Genomic DNA, 17,497 nt, shown 5'->3' with positions numbered 1-17,497 from the left:
TTTTCCATGTTGTTTATGCTCCTCAGTGTTGCCAGTTTGTTGCTTAGATCCAGAATCTGGGATTCCAAACAGACAACTCGCTCACATCTAGCACAATTGTATTCCCCCTCGAACGCATGTTCAAGGAACGCATACATTGCACATGACATGCACCTGGTTGCATACCCACTCATGGAAGACATTATTTTATTCCACCCTTACTATTTATTTATTTATTTTTATTTTTAGTGTATATTAGGGATTATATAAGATTAATTATTTAACTGTAGTTTTATTTTCTAGGGTTTAGTGGATCACGAGTGGCCTGTTCAATAACTTGTTTGTTAAATTAAATAATTTAAATTAACTTAGATTAAGATAAATAAATTATACTGAATTATACTACCAACCTGGGTTAAATTATGGTTCACAAGTGGTACGGTCAATAACTTGTTTGTTAAACTAAATTTAATTTATACCTCCGCCCTGGAAGAAGTTACAACCGCCCTGGTTAAACGTCAATTGTTTAAACGCCAATTTTTTCCGCCACTTAGCTCCCAGGCACTTTGTTCTCCAAGCCCTGTGTGAGCAAGCTCAAAGTGAGTGATGCACTAGTTTATAATACACCTGCTCAATGAGAGACACCTGAGCTCAATTAACCCCTCCCCCTAACAAGAGCACTGCAACCTGAGGAAAAAAAAAAAGGGAACAGTTTAAAAAAACTGACAGAAAAGGAAAAAGAGTTTTTAAATACTAAAAAAGGGTCTAAAAAGGAAGGGAGACAACAAGTATTTCAAAAAATCAAGCACTCAATATATCCCAAACAGTTCAAATCCAAATTTTTTACGCCACTTAGCTCCCAGGCAATTTGTTCGCCAAGCCCTGTGTGAACTTGATATGTCCTGAGAATTATACCGAAAATACACCGAAAATTGGCACCAGTGTTTGAAGACGAGGACATTAGATTGTAAGCTTCTTCTGAGGAATTGACTGATGTGAATGGTTCAGCTCTAAATACTTAATGAGCCGTTATAGAATGTGTCATCCCTGTAAAAATGAATAACATTGAAGTGGACCTTTACACCCTTTCACTAAAAATCTTATCGGCATGCAGCGCTGCATACAGATATGTAATCATCTTACATTCATTAGTTAAACATATTTTGCTTCTACTTAGTTACTATTTTTCCACTTCCTGGTCCTCTTGGGCATTGGTGATGTAGCCCATGCCTAAGAGATGCATCTTGGGAAGGTTACATCAGCAACGCATTACTGGGAAATCCTATCTGTAAGCTGCAAGATCTCAGTCTGGGTAAATCTGCAAGCATCAATGCTTGACTGATCCTTTACAGAAAAACCCTTTTAGGTGCCAAGCTGAAAAGATATAAAAGTGTATTTCATTGCCACAACCAGCATTTTGCACCATTTCTTCTGAAAGAGTGGTTTAACGATTTCTTAAATATGAACCCTGCCAGCATACTGCCATACTAAACCATGATTAGCTGCAAAACCCTCATATCAGACTGACTTTAAGTAGCAAAGCCTGATACAGATCGTATATGAAAATCAGTAACTGCTGAGTCAAAGTGCCTACAAAATGTCTCACTGGAGCCATTCAGATCGTTTAGTAGGCAGTTGGCTCATGGGTGGGGCACCAGCTGATGTGTGTTATTTCTAAATTGATGTGCCTGTCAATTTTTCTAGACCTTAAGGGCCTGTTCACATATCAGGTGCGGATCTGCAGACTGATGCAGTGCGTTTTTGCCACGTTTTGGTTGCGTTTTTGATGCGTTCCAGTTTTTGTTTTTTTTTTGCTGGAGTGGGGCTGTTAGTATGTTAGCTGCAGTGCAGTGCGTTTTTTACGCGTTTTTGACGCGTAAGCTGAACGGACTGCGCACGTGAGAACTGGAGCCCATAAAACACATAGGGATACATTGGGATGCATTTTGAGTGCAGCAGCGTACGGAGCCGGTCAGCACACTAAACGACGTCGTGTGAACAGCCCCTTAGCGAGGAATCTGTTTGTGATGCAACTAGTGTATTCTGCGTGGCAGTTCATTACTGTTGGTTCTTTAAGATCTAATATATGCTGATATAAGAAGAGGTTCTAGCACTTTTTTGCTCCATCGTGAACTAAAAAAGTTTTGTCTGGACCTTTAGTTTAAATATTTGTAGATTTAACTAGTATGTAATTAGTTTGTTTAATTTGTTATACAGTTGGCTGTCTTACCTAAATACTACCATTCTTTTTCTTTCAGCACACAAAGAAAGACCTGGCAGGCTTCCAGAATTTGTTTCACCGATTTTTGCAAGAGAAGGGCCCTTCTGTGGACTGGGAGAAAATCCAGAGACCTCCAGAGGATTCTGTAAGTTAGGATATTTTTTTTTCTTTACGAAGTGCTAAGCAGGATATCTGTCGGGAAGTCTCAGAGGTTTCATTCAGTGTTAAATCTTGTACTTTTCCGGTGTGATGGTATATAATTATGTTTTCTTGTTTTGTTCTTGCTCCGGTTCCTTTGTTCTACTTTTGTGTGTTTTGGCTGTACACGTTCTGATGATGCAATATTGGGTCACTGTACTTCAGGTAACAAGGTGACCACAGTTAAGAAATGTGACATGCCTCATGCCTGTGATGTATAGGGATATTGTTAGAATTCCCAATGTGAATACTGAGAGGGAAACATTTCAATTAGAACTTCAGTGTAAAGAGAAACACTCTCCACCTCCGAGAACCCCAGCAGCAGCATTGGGCAGTCCTTACTGCAGCACTAAATGTCATAATGGGCTCCATGACAGCCCGGGCTCAGAAGAAGTGAGTTGAATGATGCTGGCAGTCATTGAACCCGGAAGAATGACTACATTTAGAGTGGGGAAAAATGATTGTGAGGGACTGCTACAGATTGAAGTGTAATGTGATGTCTATACACATAGACATCAATGTGTTGACATTGATGTCTATGTGTATAGATCACATGGTCTCTTTTAGCTAGGGCTGCAACCAACTAATCGATAATCGATCAGGAGAATAGTTGTCAACGAGAGAGAACTAATCGATTAATCGGGAAAATTATTGGGCAACTAATCGATTATGAAAATAATCGTTCGCGGCAACACTACTTTTAGCAGTGTAACTTTTTTCTCATATCACTCATGAGCTGCACGTTTTGCTTTTGGGCTTATGATTGAAAATGGCTAAAGAAAGAACTGCTTTCGTAGCAGCCATTCAAATGTTCTCTTTTGTTTGAGCAAGCATCACTACAATCCTGAAATTAAGAATCTAATTCGTACCTCTGGCAGCAAGATCTCTTCTTCCTTAATTTACTTTGATTCGTGAGGCCCAGTTAAATGTGCACTCCAGGCCAACCGCTAACTATATGGTTAAAATGCATATAGTATAGTAGGATTTGTAGTTTTGTCAAGACGTATATACATACAGCTCTATATTGTATATACTACTAGTAGTATGTAGTAGACACATCAGTTTATATAGTTTATAGTAATAGTAGACGCATATCAGCTTCCCATCATGAGGAAAGCTCCATAAATGCAGGGATAGTTCTCTAGTGAAATGAACATATATTGTTGCAAAAATGTATGTTTTGTACTGACTTTTAAGAGACTATAATTGTCAGTGGTATAAACTCAATGAACACACAATCTAGTCAGTCTAAATCAGGGATAGGCAACCTTGGCACTCCAGCTGTGGTGAAAATACAAATCCCATAAAGCTTCTGCTCCGACAGTCAGGTCTGTAGCTGTCAGAGTCTTGCAATGTCTCATGGGACTTGTAGTTCCACCACAGCTGGAGTGTCAAGGTTGCCTACCCATGGTCTAAATGGTACAGAGGGTCTGGCAGGCTTTAGGAGATTTTCCTTTGTATCATTGAATAGAACTGATGTGTTGAAACAAAATGAGAACAAGTTTTCGTCTTCTAAAGCACAGCAATGTGAATCCCCGTCTTGTTACATAGTAGTTGTGCTTGGACATGTCATCGTACGAGTGGCAGGAAGCCAGCCTGGCACCAACCCAGCTTGTGAGCCAGAGTATAACAGGGCAATACATAAACACTGGGCCCTTTTTTATGGGGGCACAAGCAGGCTTTCTGTGTCTGAATCTGAAGATGTCCCAGTAAATCATGCCAATCAACTAGTGGAGAATTGCTACCCGCTGAAGTATATTAACTTACACATACTGTACACTGAAATGAACACGATGACTGTTAATTGTAATCCTTATAGGTACACTGCAGTCCAACAAAGTCTAGAAGAAAAGCAGAAGGCTTAGCAGGTATTCTGTGCTCCCTGTATGCATTTCAAAACCTAATTTTTTATTTGAAGTGCACAAGGGCACGCCTTGGTCTGAGAACCCCTTACATTGGATGTTGGATATGTATTCCCAAACACACCCACTGCAGATTCCTCTCTCTCCCATGTAGAAAGCTTGATGTTAAAAAATAATCAAGCGTCAGTACTAAAAGTTTTCTGACCTCAACCAATTTGATTCAAACCATGAATGTGATTGGTGATGCAGGAAGTAGAAAAAGCTGTACACAACCTTGGCACTCCAGCTGTTTTGGAACTACAAGTCTTAAGATGCATTGCAAGACTGAGAGCCAGAGGCATGACAGGATTGGTAGTTTTGCAAAGTTGCCTAACCCTATTTTAGATCATGATGGTTGTTTTTTTTTCACATTTTGACATTGCAGCTTTCCATTTTTTAAACTTTTATAAATTGAAGTAAATTATGTTAATTTAGCAGCAAAGTGGAAAGGTTTGCCCAAACAAAACACATTTATTTTTATAAATGGATTTATTAGCTTAAAAAGTGCAGTTACACAAATTGATGTGGTAGTTCTACCTACATGTCTCTAATAAGTTCCAGATATGATTTGCATGGGCTTTACATCTGGCTGGGAGTGAAGGTCTCATATTCTTAACTCCAGCTTGTGAAAGAGCGTACTGTTTGTCAGTAGGAAGCTTTCTCCTCCTTCTGGATATAGGCATCTTTTAGTTGAACTGGCAGTCATGTAACCTGTCATATAAAACAGATTTTCAGAAATCCTTTGTCGGCCAGTTGATATCTTGTCACCTGATGGTTGAAAATGTGTCTGGTTTTCGCCTGCTCCTTGACATTTACTTAAAAGCTTAACTCACAGGGAAGTAAATAAAGGATCCGTTATACAGACCTCTGTATGACTAAAATTAAAATGCCTGCACTGTTTTATGTATACTTAGCGGTTTGAGCTCACCATTCTGTAGATCAGACATGGCCTCCTATGTGACTACAGTCAGCTCCTGTATGAGTATGTGCTCAATAACCGAAATGTGGCTGGAAAAAAAGATTGAGAAGCTAAGATTTTTAAAAAAAAACCATTTCTGACCATCTTGTATTCAGCCATTTTCATAGCGTTCATATTTTATCAAATGCAGGTTTGCATTACGTGCTCCAGAAAAGAATAAGTGCAAAAGCTAAACTCCAATAAAGAAACATTGTGTGTGTGTGTGTGTGTGTGTGTGTATATATTACATACACCAATTTTACCAGTCACCCTGTACAAGGAGAGAGAGCAGCAGTAACTGGTCTTTATTACAGGAAAGTCCTACACAGAGGCAAAGTAGAGGAGTTGCTTAAAGCTGGATTGCTGCACAAATACAGTATGAAGGAAATACACACAGCACACCAAGATTCAAGTAAGAATGCAGTTGCCTCATGTATTTAGACAATATTTATTTAGTTTGTAATTTAACTTTAGGATAAACTGATTGACTTTTTCTGACTTTAGCCCAGTTGCAGCGTTTAGTAACATTACTAGCGCGCTCATCTTTCACTTGACTTTAAATTGCCCTTAAATTCTTTATTAACATTGATATATAATACATCACAAAAGGCAGCATACAATATGGGTATAGTTTTCTGATGATGTGATCTGGGAGAGGAAAATCATTCTCATCAAGAAAAGTGGAAGGTGAGCATGAAAACAAGTGCTCTGCTGGCTCAGGAAATGTGAACCCCAGGGCATGTTACATAGGTGCTTTCTCTGAGCTTGCCTTCTGCTCTCCATTGTTGAACGTTACTTTTCCTCTTGTCTGTCCCTAGATTGTGTAATTGGAGAATCTAGCTGGGTGTTCACATTATCCAGGGCATTTCAATAGGCAGGGTACTAACATACTTCTAGGAACGTGGCTCAGGGTAGAGATAAGGCTGTGTATAGATAGTGTTGTGTAATTGTATACTTCTAGATCTAGTGCTGGATTTTTCATCCTAATAATAATAATTAGCTTGACAAAGCACGTAATTAAGTATTCTTCATCAAGAGACGCACATCTGAAGACTTGGAGAATTCCTGGCTAATTTGTGACGATCTGTAGAAAGCGTGTGAAATGGCAATCGAAGAACTACCGGTACTACTTGGAAATAAATGAGAAGCAGTGTTTTCTAAAATAAATACAGATGTGGACACGTTTGTTGGTACCAATAAAGCTCTTTGGTACAGTGCTTCATTCCTCCTGAAAAGTGATAACATTAGAAGCAATTGGTGTATATACCTGCATGCCTTTTGGTATGTTATACCTGGGGTAGAAAAACTCTGGCCCTCCAGCTGTGGTAAAACTACAAATGCCATCATGCCTATGCCTCTGGGAGTCATGTCTGTCTGTAAGAGTCTTGCCGTGCCTAATGGAATTTGTAGTTGCACCACAGCTGGAGGGCCAGAGTTTGCCTACCCCTGCCATAGAGTAAAGCAAAACGGGAATAGAAATAAATTCTTGTTTATTGTACAAAGATATTCTAAAATGTCCTGGAAAGATTTGTGCCCCTACAAATCATTATAAATAATTGGACCATAGTGATCATTCAAACTATTTTTTCTGTAATTATTATCACAAATGTCTTCAATCTAGTAATTAGTCAGTCAGCATATTTGAATGGAGAAAAGTAGTCACGCTGCGGTTTGATATCATGTTCACCATAATAAACATGGACCACAGAAAGTAAAGGAAAGAGTTGTGTGAGGAGAGCAGAAAGAAAATTAAAGACCAGCATGTCAAAAGTAAAGGCTGTAAGATCACTTAAACTACCAAACCATATACTGGTTTTGGACTACAACAGACCTGAACATTTATGTGCTCCTAAAAAAGATTCAGATATATCAAATATTGTTACATAAATATAACGCTTTATCCCCTCCCTAGACAAAATTCTACAATGCCCCTTTATTACCAACCCTTTTCTTAAAACGTGTATCTGGGTACATTGATCCCAATAAAAAAATCCACTGTTCTAGGACTCCATATCTGTGAAAGTACTCCCAATACACCATATTTGTAGAACAGACAAGCTGTCTGGGATAAGAGTTCTACAAAGTTCTATCTCACACTGGTAGTTTAAATTAAAAATACTTGGAAACCATTATTGTATACATATACAGGTAGAATGGAAAAAAACATTCATAAGCTCAAAAATAATTTCATCTGTAACTAAAAATATGGATTAATGCAGGGGTAGCCAAAGCCTGGACCTCCAGCTGTGGTGAAACTACAGATCCCATAATGTATCTGCCTGTGGCTGTCAGTCTTGCAATGCCTAATAGGACTTGTAGGTCCACAGCAGCTGGATGGCTGAAGTATGCCTAACAGCTGGATCAATGTACAATTGACATAGACATCATTGTAATTTATATGGTTTTGCATTGAAGCAAATGTAAACTTAATGGACCAAAGTGATACAGTTCACATATGTCAGATGAAAAAAATGGAACAGTGGTTTAAGACCAAATAGGAGCCCCATTGAGTATCTTTCAGCAGGAAATTGATGGCATAGATTCCCTGATGTATAGAAATGTCCCCCTTTTGGTTACCTGCTTTGGAAACAGTGTGGTAAGGCGACAGTATTAAGTTAGGGTGCAGTGCTAGAAGGTTGCCACACCTAAATGGGGAGTGGTGACCATACCTGGTTGGGGAGCAGTGCTTAAAGGGTTTCCATGCCTGGTTGAAAGCAGTGCTGTAAGATGACCAGACATGCTTAAGGAACAGATCTTTAAACTGACCATACATGGTTGGGGAGCAGGTCAATAAGGTGACCATAACTACTGTAGTTGAGAAGTTGTGGTGTCCAGACATGGTTACTGATCAGTGCTATAAGGCAAAACCATGCCTGGTTGGGGAGCTGTGTTTTTAAAGTGACCATATCTGGATAGGGAGCACTGCTGTAAGGTGAACATACCTGGTTTGGGAGCAGTGCTATAAGGTGATCATATACATTATGGCTAGGGAGCAGTTGTATTAGGTGACCATACCTGGTTAGTAAGCAGTGCTATTGCATAACCATACCTGGTTGAGGAGCAGTTCTATAAGGCGATCATGCATGATTAGGGAGCAGTGCTATGAGGTGATCATGCATTGCTAGGGAGCAGTGGCATTAGGTGACCATACCTGGTTAGGCAGCAGTGCTACAAGGTTTCTATACCTGGATGTAAGCAGTACTTGAAGGTTACCGTACATGCTTAGAGATGATTTTGCTACATCGATAATTTTGCCAATCTTCTCTTTGTCAGAGTATTGATTGCGCATGAAAGATTATGTTAAACAGCCTCAGGAGACTGGCATTATCATTGCAGGAGATCCATTAGGTTGCAAATTTTACTTGATTTGGACCCTGCTGATACAGATATAAAGCACCACCACGCTGTGCTGCCTAATAGGCAATCATGAGGACGTTGCCCAACATGATCTAGATGCTGATGTCTGGCAATGAAGCAATCATCTGTGGTTCTTATTCATTTTCCTGTAATGCAACCTCTCCCATCATAACTTACAGTGAGTTTTGCAGGCAGAGATATGCAGGCAAGTAATATTTAAAGGAGAACTATGAGGTGAGTGCTTTCCACTCACCTCATAGTGCTAGCCGACCTGTGACAATGAGACTGTCACAGGTCGGCTCAGTAGATCGGGAGGTGAGCAAACACATACCGGCGTTCGCTCACCTCTCGATCCTGTCACGGCTCTCTGCCGTGACAGGGGAGGGGCTGGATTCGGACGGGGGAGGGGGCGGGTACAGCTGGCTCTGCCTCTGGATAGGCAGAGCCAGCTGTCAGTCACGCAGCTGGGCGGGTCCAGACAAAATTGTCGGGATCCGCTTCAGCTGCGGCATCTTAGTATACCGCGAGCAGCAGCTTGCGGTATAGTGTCGCGTCTCAGTATACCGCAAGCTACAGCTCGCGCCATGCTGAGCCTGGGGTGCCGGGAGGACGCTAGTTTGGGGAAACTGGGAGCTAAAGATCACCGGGTTGCAATATCTCCTGAGCAAGGAAGAATACAGCGGCGGACATACTCATCCTGAGTACTGGGGTCCGTCACACCGTTACCCTAAGGAGAACTATGGGGAAGAGCCTTAACCCCATAGTTCTCCTTTAAAGATCAGAGATTGCAGAAAAGATCAGCAATGCTAGTCATCTTGTTTTTCTTATGACAGGTACTGTATATTTTAATGAAGTTATGTCCTTAACATGATGCTTTGTGATTACCGAATTTTAAAAACTAGAAAATTCTAAGTTCGCTGAATGTTAAAATTCCCACTGGAGGACATGCGGCAGTAAAATAGCTGTCGGCTTTTCAGATGCATAAAAAAACGTCGGATCTACCACGCTGGCAGTGCAGGGCTGAAAGATCCTATTCATTGATGGTATTCCTTCCAGCGTAGTCTGTTCCTGCCTCCAGTATATAGCACGTTACACACCCTGGTACTGGTAGGGGAGAGGAAATTGCTTCTAATTACAAGACTATGTCATGATGAATAAGTAGTCCCCTTTTTTTTTAAATGAGACATAAATGAGGAAAATGTCTCACTTGGTGGAATGGTTTATACATCTTTTATGTAACAATATTTTTATTGAAATTTTTTCAAATACAACATTAGAAAGATAGTGGTTCACAGTGCATCGGTATATTGGTTCTTCTGTATAATCAAAGATTCACAGATGCTAAATGAACATATGACAAATATGCACACTCAAGGAACAGGGTGACCGAGCGGTCTTCAGTGCTCATCACACACAATCAACATTGTAGTCAATTCTTAGAGATTGATTCCATGTCCCCTGGTAGTGAGCCAAATAACAACCAATAACATAAGGTGGGGTAAGGCCCCAAGAGGTTTATACATCTTTTAACAAAACCTCAGGTTCTGTAACCTGTGTCTTGTATGAGTATATTTGTTGGGATCCAATCAATCACGCAGACCTGGATTTGTGGAAAGGCGACTGCTTTAGGGCCTGTGTTGATGGGCTTGTGTCGATGTTTTTCTTTTTAAATGAGTTTAAGGCCTGGTTCACACCTGGGCGTTTTACAGCGCGTTCCTACGCGCTGTAAAACGCTCAACATGTGAAAACCAATAATTGCCCATGGGCATGGTTCCCACCTGGGCGTTTTACAGCGCGTAGGAACGCGCTGAAAGACGCTCTACGCCTAAAGAATTACAGGAGCTTCTTTGGGGCGTATTTGCCGCGCCCATCCATTGGGATACAGCCGGATAGCCCTCGGAAACGCACGTTTGTCGGGAGTTTCTTTTACCGCAAATCGACGTAAAAACGTGCGGCAAACGCACATATTCCGTACGCCCAGATGTGAACCCAGCCTAAGATGCTTCTGAGATCATTTAGTATTCATAGCATTTGACCTGCAGTTGACCTCTGCCTGACCTACATTTGACCAGCTTTAAGCAGGTTTTGCATTACCATTGACTTGTATGGGAGTGCAAAACCCATATGATGCAAATAAATGCCAATCAACACAGCCCCTTAGCCTAGGGCAGCAAAGTTATTGATCATCTTGATCTGTGGGGGTTTAGGTGATAGTGAACGCTTAGTACAGGTGGCATTGGGGTATTGTTAGTAAAGTATGATCCTGCTAACGGGTACCTTTTCGAAAACAAAATGATACCTAAATCTAATAGGAATGTTGATTTTTAAACACTGATCTGAAACAATCAGAATTCGTCATGCGTTGATCTGATGAAATCTTTCCTGAGAGAGGCATAAGAGGCAGCTATTGCTTATTCTCATTCTGCAAATGCCAGTTTAGTGGATATCATAATTACCATTTTGCTTCAATACCACGGGGTCTATATATGAACAATTTGCCGGGCTAATCACCTTGCTCTGTGACTGTTCACTCTGTACAAATATATGCCAAAACAAATGTTATTTTGTTATTCTTTACAAGTGTAATTTATGTTTGAATGTTTTTGTGTAATATCACATTATGGCCGCTAGATAGAGCTAAAGGGACATAGGAATAATTTTCTATGCTTGTCAGCGTCATCCAGTGGCCATAATGCCAAATTACAATTAAACTAAATATTTGAAAATACATTCCCTAAAGAAAAGAAAAGTTTTGACATATTTTGACACAAAACGAATATTTGCAGAGGTAGACCCCTTTGGGTCCATAAGTTGGAATAATGCACATAAGAATGCCTAAATTTACACATATGAATACTTGTTACAGACCAGTGACTCCAACCTTAATAAACATGCTTGGTCAGTGCACCTAGACTACTGTCCCTCTGGAGGCTGCAATAAGGAGTGAAAACATGAATATTTATTTTGAAGGGTGGTAACTCATTGCAACAAACCATTGTTAATCTTTCAATCACCTGACTTAAGTGAAAAATAATCTGGTTGCTATGGGCTACTGTGTTGTGCTTCAATTTAGGATCTTTTTGCACTAATTTGTTAAATATGCTTTTAAATATACTTTTCTTTATTTTTCCAACCTTTCAGCTAATGTATTAAAATTGGATTTATTTAACAAAAGCAGTCGGAATGAAGTGCAAGTTTTTTAATTGCATGACTCAAGTCTAGTTATGGTAGTACTGGAATAATAAATGAAGCTCTTAGAAATGTCTTACTGCTTGTACAGGTAAAACAAAAATGTTTTTCCAAAGACTGTAATTTCTTTTATGTGCATTGCTGGTTGTGAGAAATATTTTCGCTAAAAAGGGACTTGTGTAGTAATTTCCAGATTTGACCCAAAGGTAAAAAGGGGGCCTGTCATGTGATCTTAAACAAAATCAGGCAAGTCGTGCAGCACAAGCCGCCTAACCCTTTTATTAAAAATAAAAAGATAGACTTTTGCAGCATACCGTCAGTTCTGCCAGCAGCCAAAGTGATGTGACGGAACCTGCTAGCTGGGTATAATAGAAGTGATTTTATCTGCTTCTCCCATCAATCACAAAATACGGGTGCTGAGACTTGGAACGGGAGAAGCAGGGAATGAGGCTGCTGCCACACTTGTATACCTAGTACACGAATGTGACTCAGCAGATGGCCAAGACAGAATTGGAAAGTTCTCTGAGTAGGCAGTGTGACTATGAAGTGGCACTCCGGTCAACAAGTTAAACTGCTAATTCTATAGCATTGTGAGGTCTAGGCTATTGTGGGTTCAGATAAATCAGGGTACATGGTGACTAAGAGGCTGGATGAGGATACTGGGAGCTGTAGTTATAGTTATATTTGCCACTGGGTAGCCAATGAATTCTAGCATCAAAACTAGAACCACTCGGCTACTGGACATTGTTCCTTTAGTCATTGTTTGTGTATTTTAAATGGATATTCTATTTTATTAGGCAATCTTGCTGTGCAGCTCTCATAGGTAATTAATTAAGTAGGGTATACAGAGTTAGAATTTCGTATGAAAGAAGTCGTTTTTGGAACGTTCGTTTGATTATCAATTTAAATGGTGTGATCGACAGAGGAAAACTACAATGTTCCCAAAAAGTTTTGAAAGAGCATGTTGCAAAATTTTTCTCGATCAAACAAATTTCTAACAGTGAATGAGGTTTTAGTTCGGAAGTTATATTCATTCCAAAATAGAATGTTAAATAAGAAAAAAGATTAAACCAAATTCCGAGCAACAATCAGCAAATTTCTGATTCCAGTATTGAATGTTCTGACTTTTTGGTACGAACGATCATACAAAAATGTACCCATGTACGCCTTATTTTAGAATCATGGTTTCTGAGAGGTATAGGCGGCATAGAATTTGTATGTCCTATATGTGCTGTGCTCTGAGCAAATTTTTTAGAATTCTGCATTGTCTTCTTACTGGAAGGTCATTTTGCACCCACCCAGATTGCATTTGTCTTTGTGGTAGAAACATTGAGTTCCTTCATAGGGCAGAGCTGATGTGAAAGAACTGTGAAATATGATAGCACCAAGTAAAATACTGGAGAAATGCCTACATGTGTCATGTATGAATATATGGACTCCCTGTCCCGCATTGCCCCAATTGCACACATGTACATGGTTTATGAATACCTGGCCCAGGAGAAAACTGGCCACAGCTTATCTTCATTGGAAGATACTAATCATCTGGCTTTCATGCTGATCCTGTGAAAAAGTATACAGATCAAGTGTTTTGACTTCCATTGTCTAATTCTTGATCTGGGTTAATGACTTTTGAAACCAGAGACATCCAGGAGTCTAGCATTTTCAGAACAAGATCAGCAATGACCTCTTTCATACTTCTCACTTGACAATGTCCTTTTAACTTTGGTACATCAGTTTATAAACCACATTACTACTATGTAGTGTATGTGTAGATTACTGCCTGTTTTTTTGTGTGTTGATCGTGTGTGTGTGTTTTGTTTCCTTGCGCGGTAATCTTACTGAACGTTTCAGTATTGCGGAGATACTTATTTCTGCTCATTGCTCATGGCACCAGTCCTTACCTCACATACATTACATCACATGCAGTCACACCCATGTAATTCCCTTCAGAAAACATACTGTTCCTGTCCAGAATAGTGACTTTCTGAAACCTTGCATACAATAACTAGCTTATTTTAGATACCGCAGATACAGGGACGTTTTTTCAAGTTCATTTTTTTAATTTTTTTAGCTTAAGTTGCTCAATATGTAAAATCTTGTGCTTTGCCGGGAATAGGAATCACATTTACTGCTGTGTGTCATTGACAAATGCATAAAATATGGGGTGAGATCATCTAGGTTTAAAGCCGAATATTTTCCGGATACAAAATACACCCTCCTCTTGCAATGGGGCTACCCGTGCACTTCAATAACTAACTGCTTGTTTGTATCTCTTTAAAGAGTTCAAAATGAGTAGTATTATGACCTGGCGTGCTGTTACTAAAGACCAGAACATTAGACAGTTATATGTGAACCCTGGAGGGTTTAAGTCATTGGTTAAGTGCTCTGAGTACTTTGTTAGCAACTTTTCCCGACATTAGTCGTTACCTCTGCCCCGGGCTATAGCATAGGAGTCTTTTTCTTTACAGGGATCTATAGAGAGACATAACACCCTTTGTGAAGAATGCAACAGTATTAGGAATTCTGGAGGGGATATTTCACTCTTCAATTCTTTAAGAAACATTTGAAGCCAGCATGTGTTTCAACTGTAAAGCAATCCCACAAACCTAAATCAGCTAGTTTTGGGTGTACTTGGCCTGTAACTGAGTTTCCAAAGCTTGTGAAGGCTTCACAATGGGGCTTCAGTGAAAAACTTGGAGATTTATTTACCAAAGTAGAAGCTGTTACCCACAGTTCCTTCTTTGTGTATTTTGTGTTACTTAAGGTACCAATGGCCATGCATGGTAACATAGCAACTAGCCACTAATCATCTGTAAGAATGCTGTTCAGTTTAAGCTGCTGATTGACATTGGCTACGGTACATTGTTGCCCTCCGCATTGTTAGTCAGGTTTAATTTGAAAATCATTGTGCAGCAAATGTTGCCATCTTTGCTGGTTGCAAAACTTTAATGTAAAATTCTCTTGCTCTTTTATGTCTGGCTTAGTTGTGGATGGCATGCATTGTGTAATAGTGTTAACCGTGAACTCGGCTGTTGCACAGGCCTGACTGTTATCCATGAGTATGATGAAAGCAGAAAAAACTTCGAGTCCAAGGTTTGTACTGTAAACAAATTGTTATAAATTAACCAGCTGCAGTCTGCGGCCAACAGGTCTGTGGGAGGGCTGAATGCACCTCCCATGTTGGAGGCTTATATCTGGATGCAGCACTTTTAAGTTCTGTAATGTGTTTCATGATCTTATTGTAATTTTAGATATCAAAACAGAGACCCAACTGTGCTGCTTGTATCCTGCTTGTATCCTGTTTTTATAAATTTTGTTAAATTGTTCTGATTTATGATAGCTTTGCAGGAAACCATTTCCTGACCTAAATGTTCTCCTTTTTCTATTGAGAGAAAATGCTCTTCCGTTTAGTTCAGCCCAAACAATCAAGTATCTATTAACTTGTTGGTATAAAATTGCTTACATGTGTAGAACGGTGTTCAGCGGAGTAAGGGCTGGATTTGCAGTTTGTGCAGCCCCGGGCTTTAGTGAATTGATGTGTTATAAAATGGAAAGTGTCTTCCATGCTGTTGCCATATTGATGCCTGTTATGATTTTTCTAGAAGAATGAGCAGCTGTCATAAGCTAGACAACATAAATGAAAGGACTGGTCTGTGATTGCTACTGCTGTATCTCTCGGCAGTAACATTGCTAGAATAATGAATATTTCATATTTAATCGCTTATTTTATTTTACTGAAGCAATAATCAAGGAGAGAAAATCAATACGATATTGTGCATTCCCTTCAACCATCTGTGCTTTTAAAGTTTGCAGAAACTGCTGATACAAATAAGCTATTCAGTTTATAAACAAATTACTGGTGCATAAGAAAAACAAAAACACTTCCACCAGTCTTCCCGTTATTCCTTCATTGGGTGCCAGCATCTTGACTCTCGCACAACCCGTACCTCTGGCCTTCCCGTGACAGCCATGTTTCTATGCTCTCTGCAGGACAGTAGGCTGGGAAGAGTGGTTGACGATGGAGTTCTAGGTTTAACTGTTGGAATAGATTATGAAGGTATGACCATGCGGGAATGGAAAAGTTGACTTTTCTTGGTAGACCAAGAACACTATTACTTCTGGTCTACTGCCCTTTTACCAGTTACTCTCTTAGTTACATGTATGCTGATAGGATGTGTGCTAATCCATAAAAATAAGCAGCACAGCCTTTTCTATCTGTTGCATTCTAAATCCATTATTGGTAGAATAGTGAGAATGTAGAAAGCAAATTTTTTACCCCCGTGGGCCCAATATTCTTTGTGGTAGGCTCCCATGCTCAGTTGAATAGATATCGGGTATGGTAATCACAAGTGCACAGTAGTAGCGCAGGGCAACAAATCTCAGTAGTACATTATATAACAATGCAGAATACCACCTGCTATAGAGAGTACAAATCCCAGTAATACATTGCAGTGTTGCAGAATACTACCAGCTAGCAGTAGGGGTGCACAGGGTCTCGGGAGGGGTGCAGAAAGTCTCTGGAGGGGTGCAGAGGGTTTTTTTCACAAATAGCTTGCCTGTTTTCCTAAGCAATAAAGACCATCTCTACAGGACATTATCCACCTGATTGGCCTTTAAAGGCCTAGAGAGCTGAGGATCTGAGCTAGAGAGGTCATTAGTGGACAGCCATGTGAATAACTGTAGCTGGTCTGTCTCTTTTTGCACTTGGTTAACAGCTTCCATTGTAACATCTCTGTGTCCCATTGCCTGTAGAAACAGCCCTATTGCTTACACTTACCAGTTCTAGCAGTCTGCTCTTTCCTGTCTTTCAGGCTTCCTCGCAGGTACGGCTTTCCCCGTCTCCTTTCCCTCAGTTCGGCTCCCACTCTGATGGCTGCGATGTCAGAGGTGAAGAGATCACTCCGCCGCTGCACTGTGGATGGGCGGAGTGATCTCATTCTGACAGGAGGCAGAGGAGGCTGCGGCCCAGTTGCAGACAGGCCACGGACCAGTACCGCTGGGGCACCCCTGTTCTATAATCCTTACTAGCATACAATATAGTTCCTTTTAAAGTGTAGTTCCAACCTAATCTTTACCAAACCTTTAATCTCGTGTCCTCGAGTTCCAACTATGGAGACTTCACTTCCTGTTCTAGTGATCACCTATGATCAGGACAGAAAATGAAGAATAAAGATCTACAAAAGGGGGAATAGATGGCAATATAACGTTCCAGATGTTTTTACCCTTACTAACTCTGCAAAAAATAGGGTTTTTTTTTTTTTTTATTTTTTTTTTTTTTTAGTTTTTTTTTTTTTATTTTTTTTTTTTTTTAGTTTTTTTTTTTTTATTCTGATTGCAGACATTTTCTCCCAGCTCTTGTCTGGAGTGGCTACCAGTCTCCAAGGCAAGAACTGAGGACAATCTCTGCAGTAGGGACATAGACTACAATAAAGTCACATGTTCTTACCCACTTTTTTTTTAGAGGAAAGAACAAATTTGGCTGGTACTTTACTTTAACGACTAAATACATGTCCTCTTTGTGGCATGCTTATAGATTTTACAAGAGTATAGATTATTATACTCTTATTATTCCTTGAAACACAGTATTTTTTTCTTCAGGTGTTTTTATATTAGGTTCTGGGGTTTTGTGTATTCAGCTGCACTAGTGAATAGTGTGATGTACATGAGTTAATGTGAAAAAAACAATGATAATAG

The 17,497-nt window shown here is 39.9% G+C and overlaps 1 protein-coding gene across 1 annotated transcript in view; it reads left to right on the top strand.

Moving 5' to 3' along the window:
- UGP2 (UDP-glucose pyrophosphorylase 2) overlaps positions 1-17,497 on the top strand; it is a 95,306-nt gene that overhangs the window by 42,403 nt on the left and 35,406 nt on the right. The window contains exon 3 of the mRNA XM_018555957.1: positions 2,238-2,345. Coding sequence (XP_018411459.1) covers positions 2,238-2,345 — 108 coding nt within the window. The remainder of the gene's footprint in view (positions 1-2,237; positions 2,346-17,497) is intronic.

Source organism: Nanorana parkeri, unplaced genomic scaffold (genome assembly GCF_000935625.1).
Source record: "Nanorana parkeri isolate BGI_ZX_2015 unplaced genomic scaffold, ASM93562v1 scaffold11, whole genome shotgun sequence".
Lineage (NCBI taxonomy): Eukaryota > Metazoa > Chordata > Amphibia > Anura > Dicroglossidae > Nanorana > Nanorana parkeri.
Note: the sequence above shows the minus strand (reverse complement) of the source record. Positions and strands in the feature narration are given on the sequence as shown.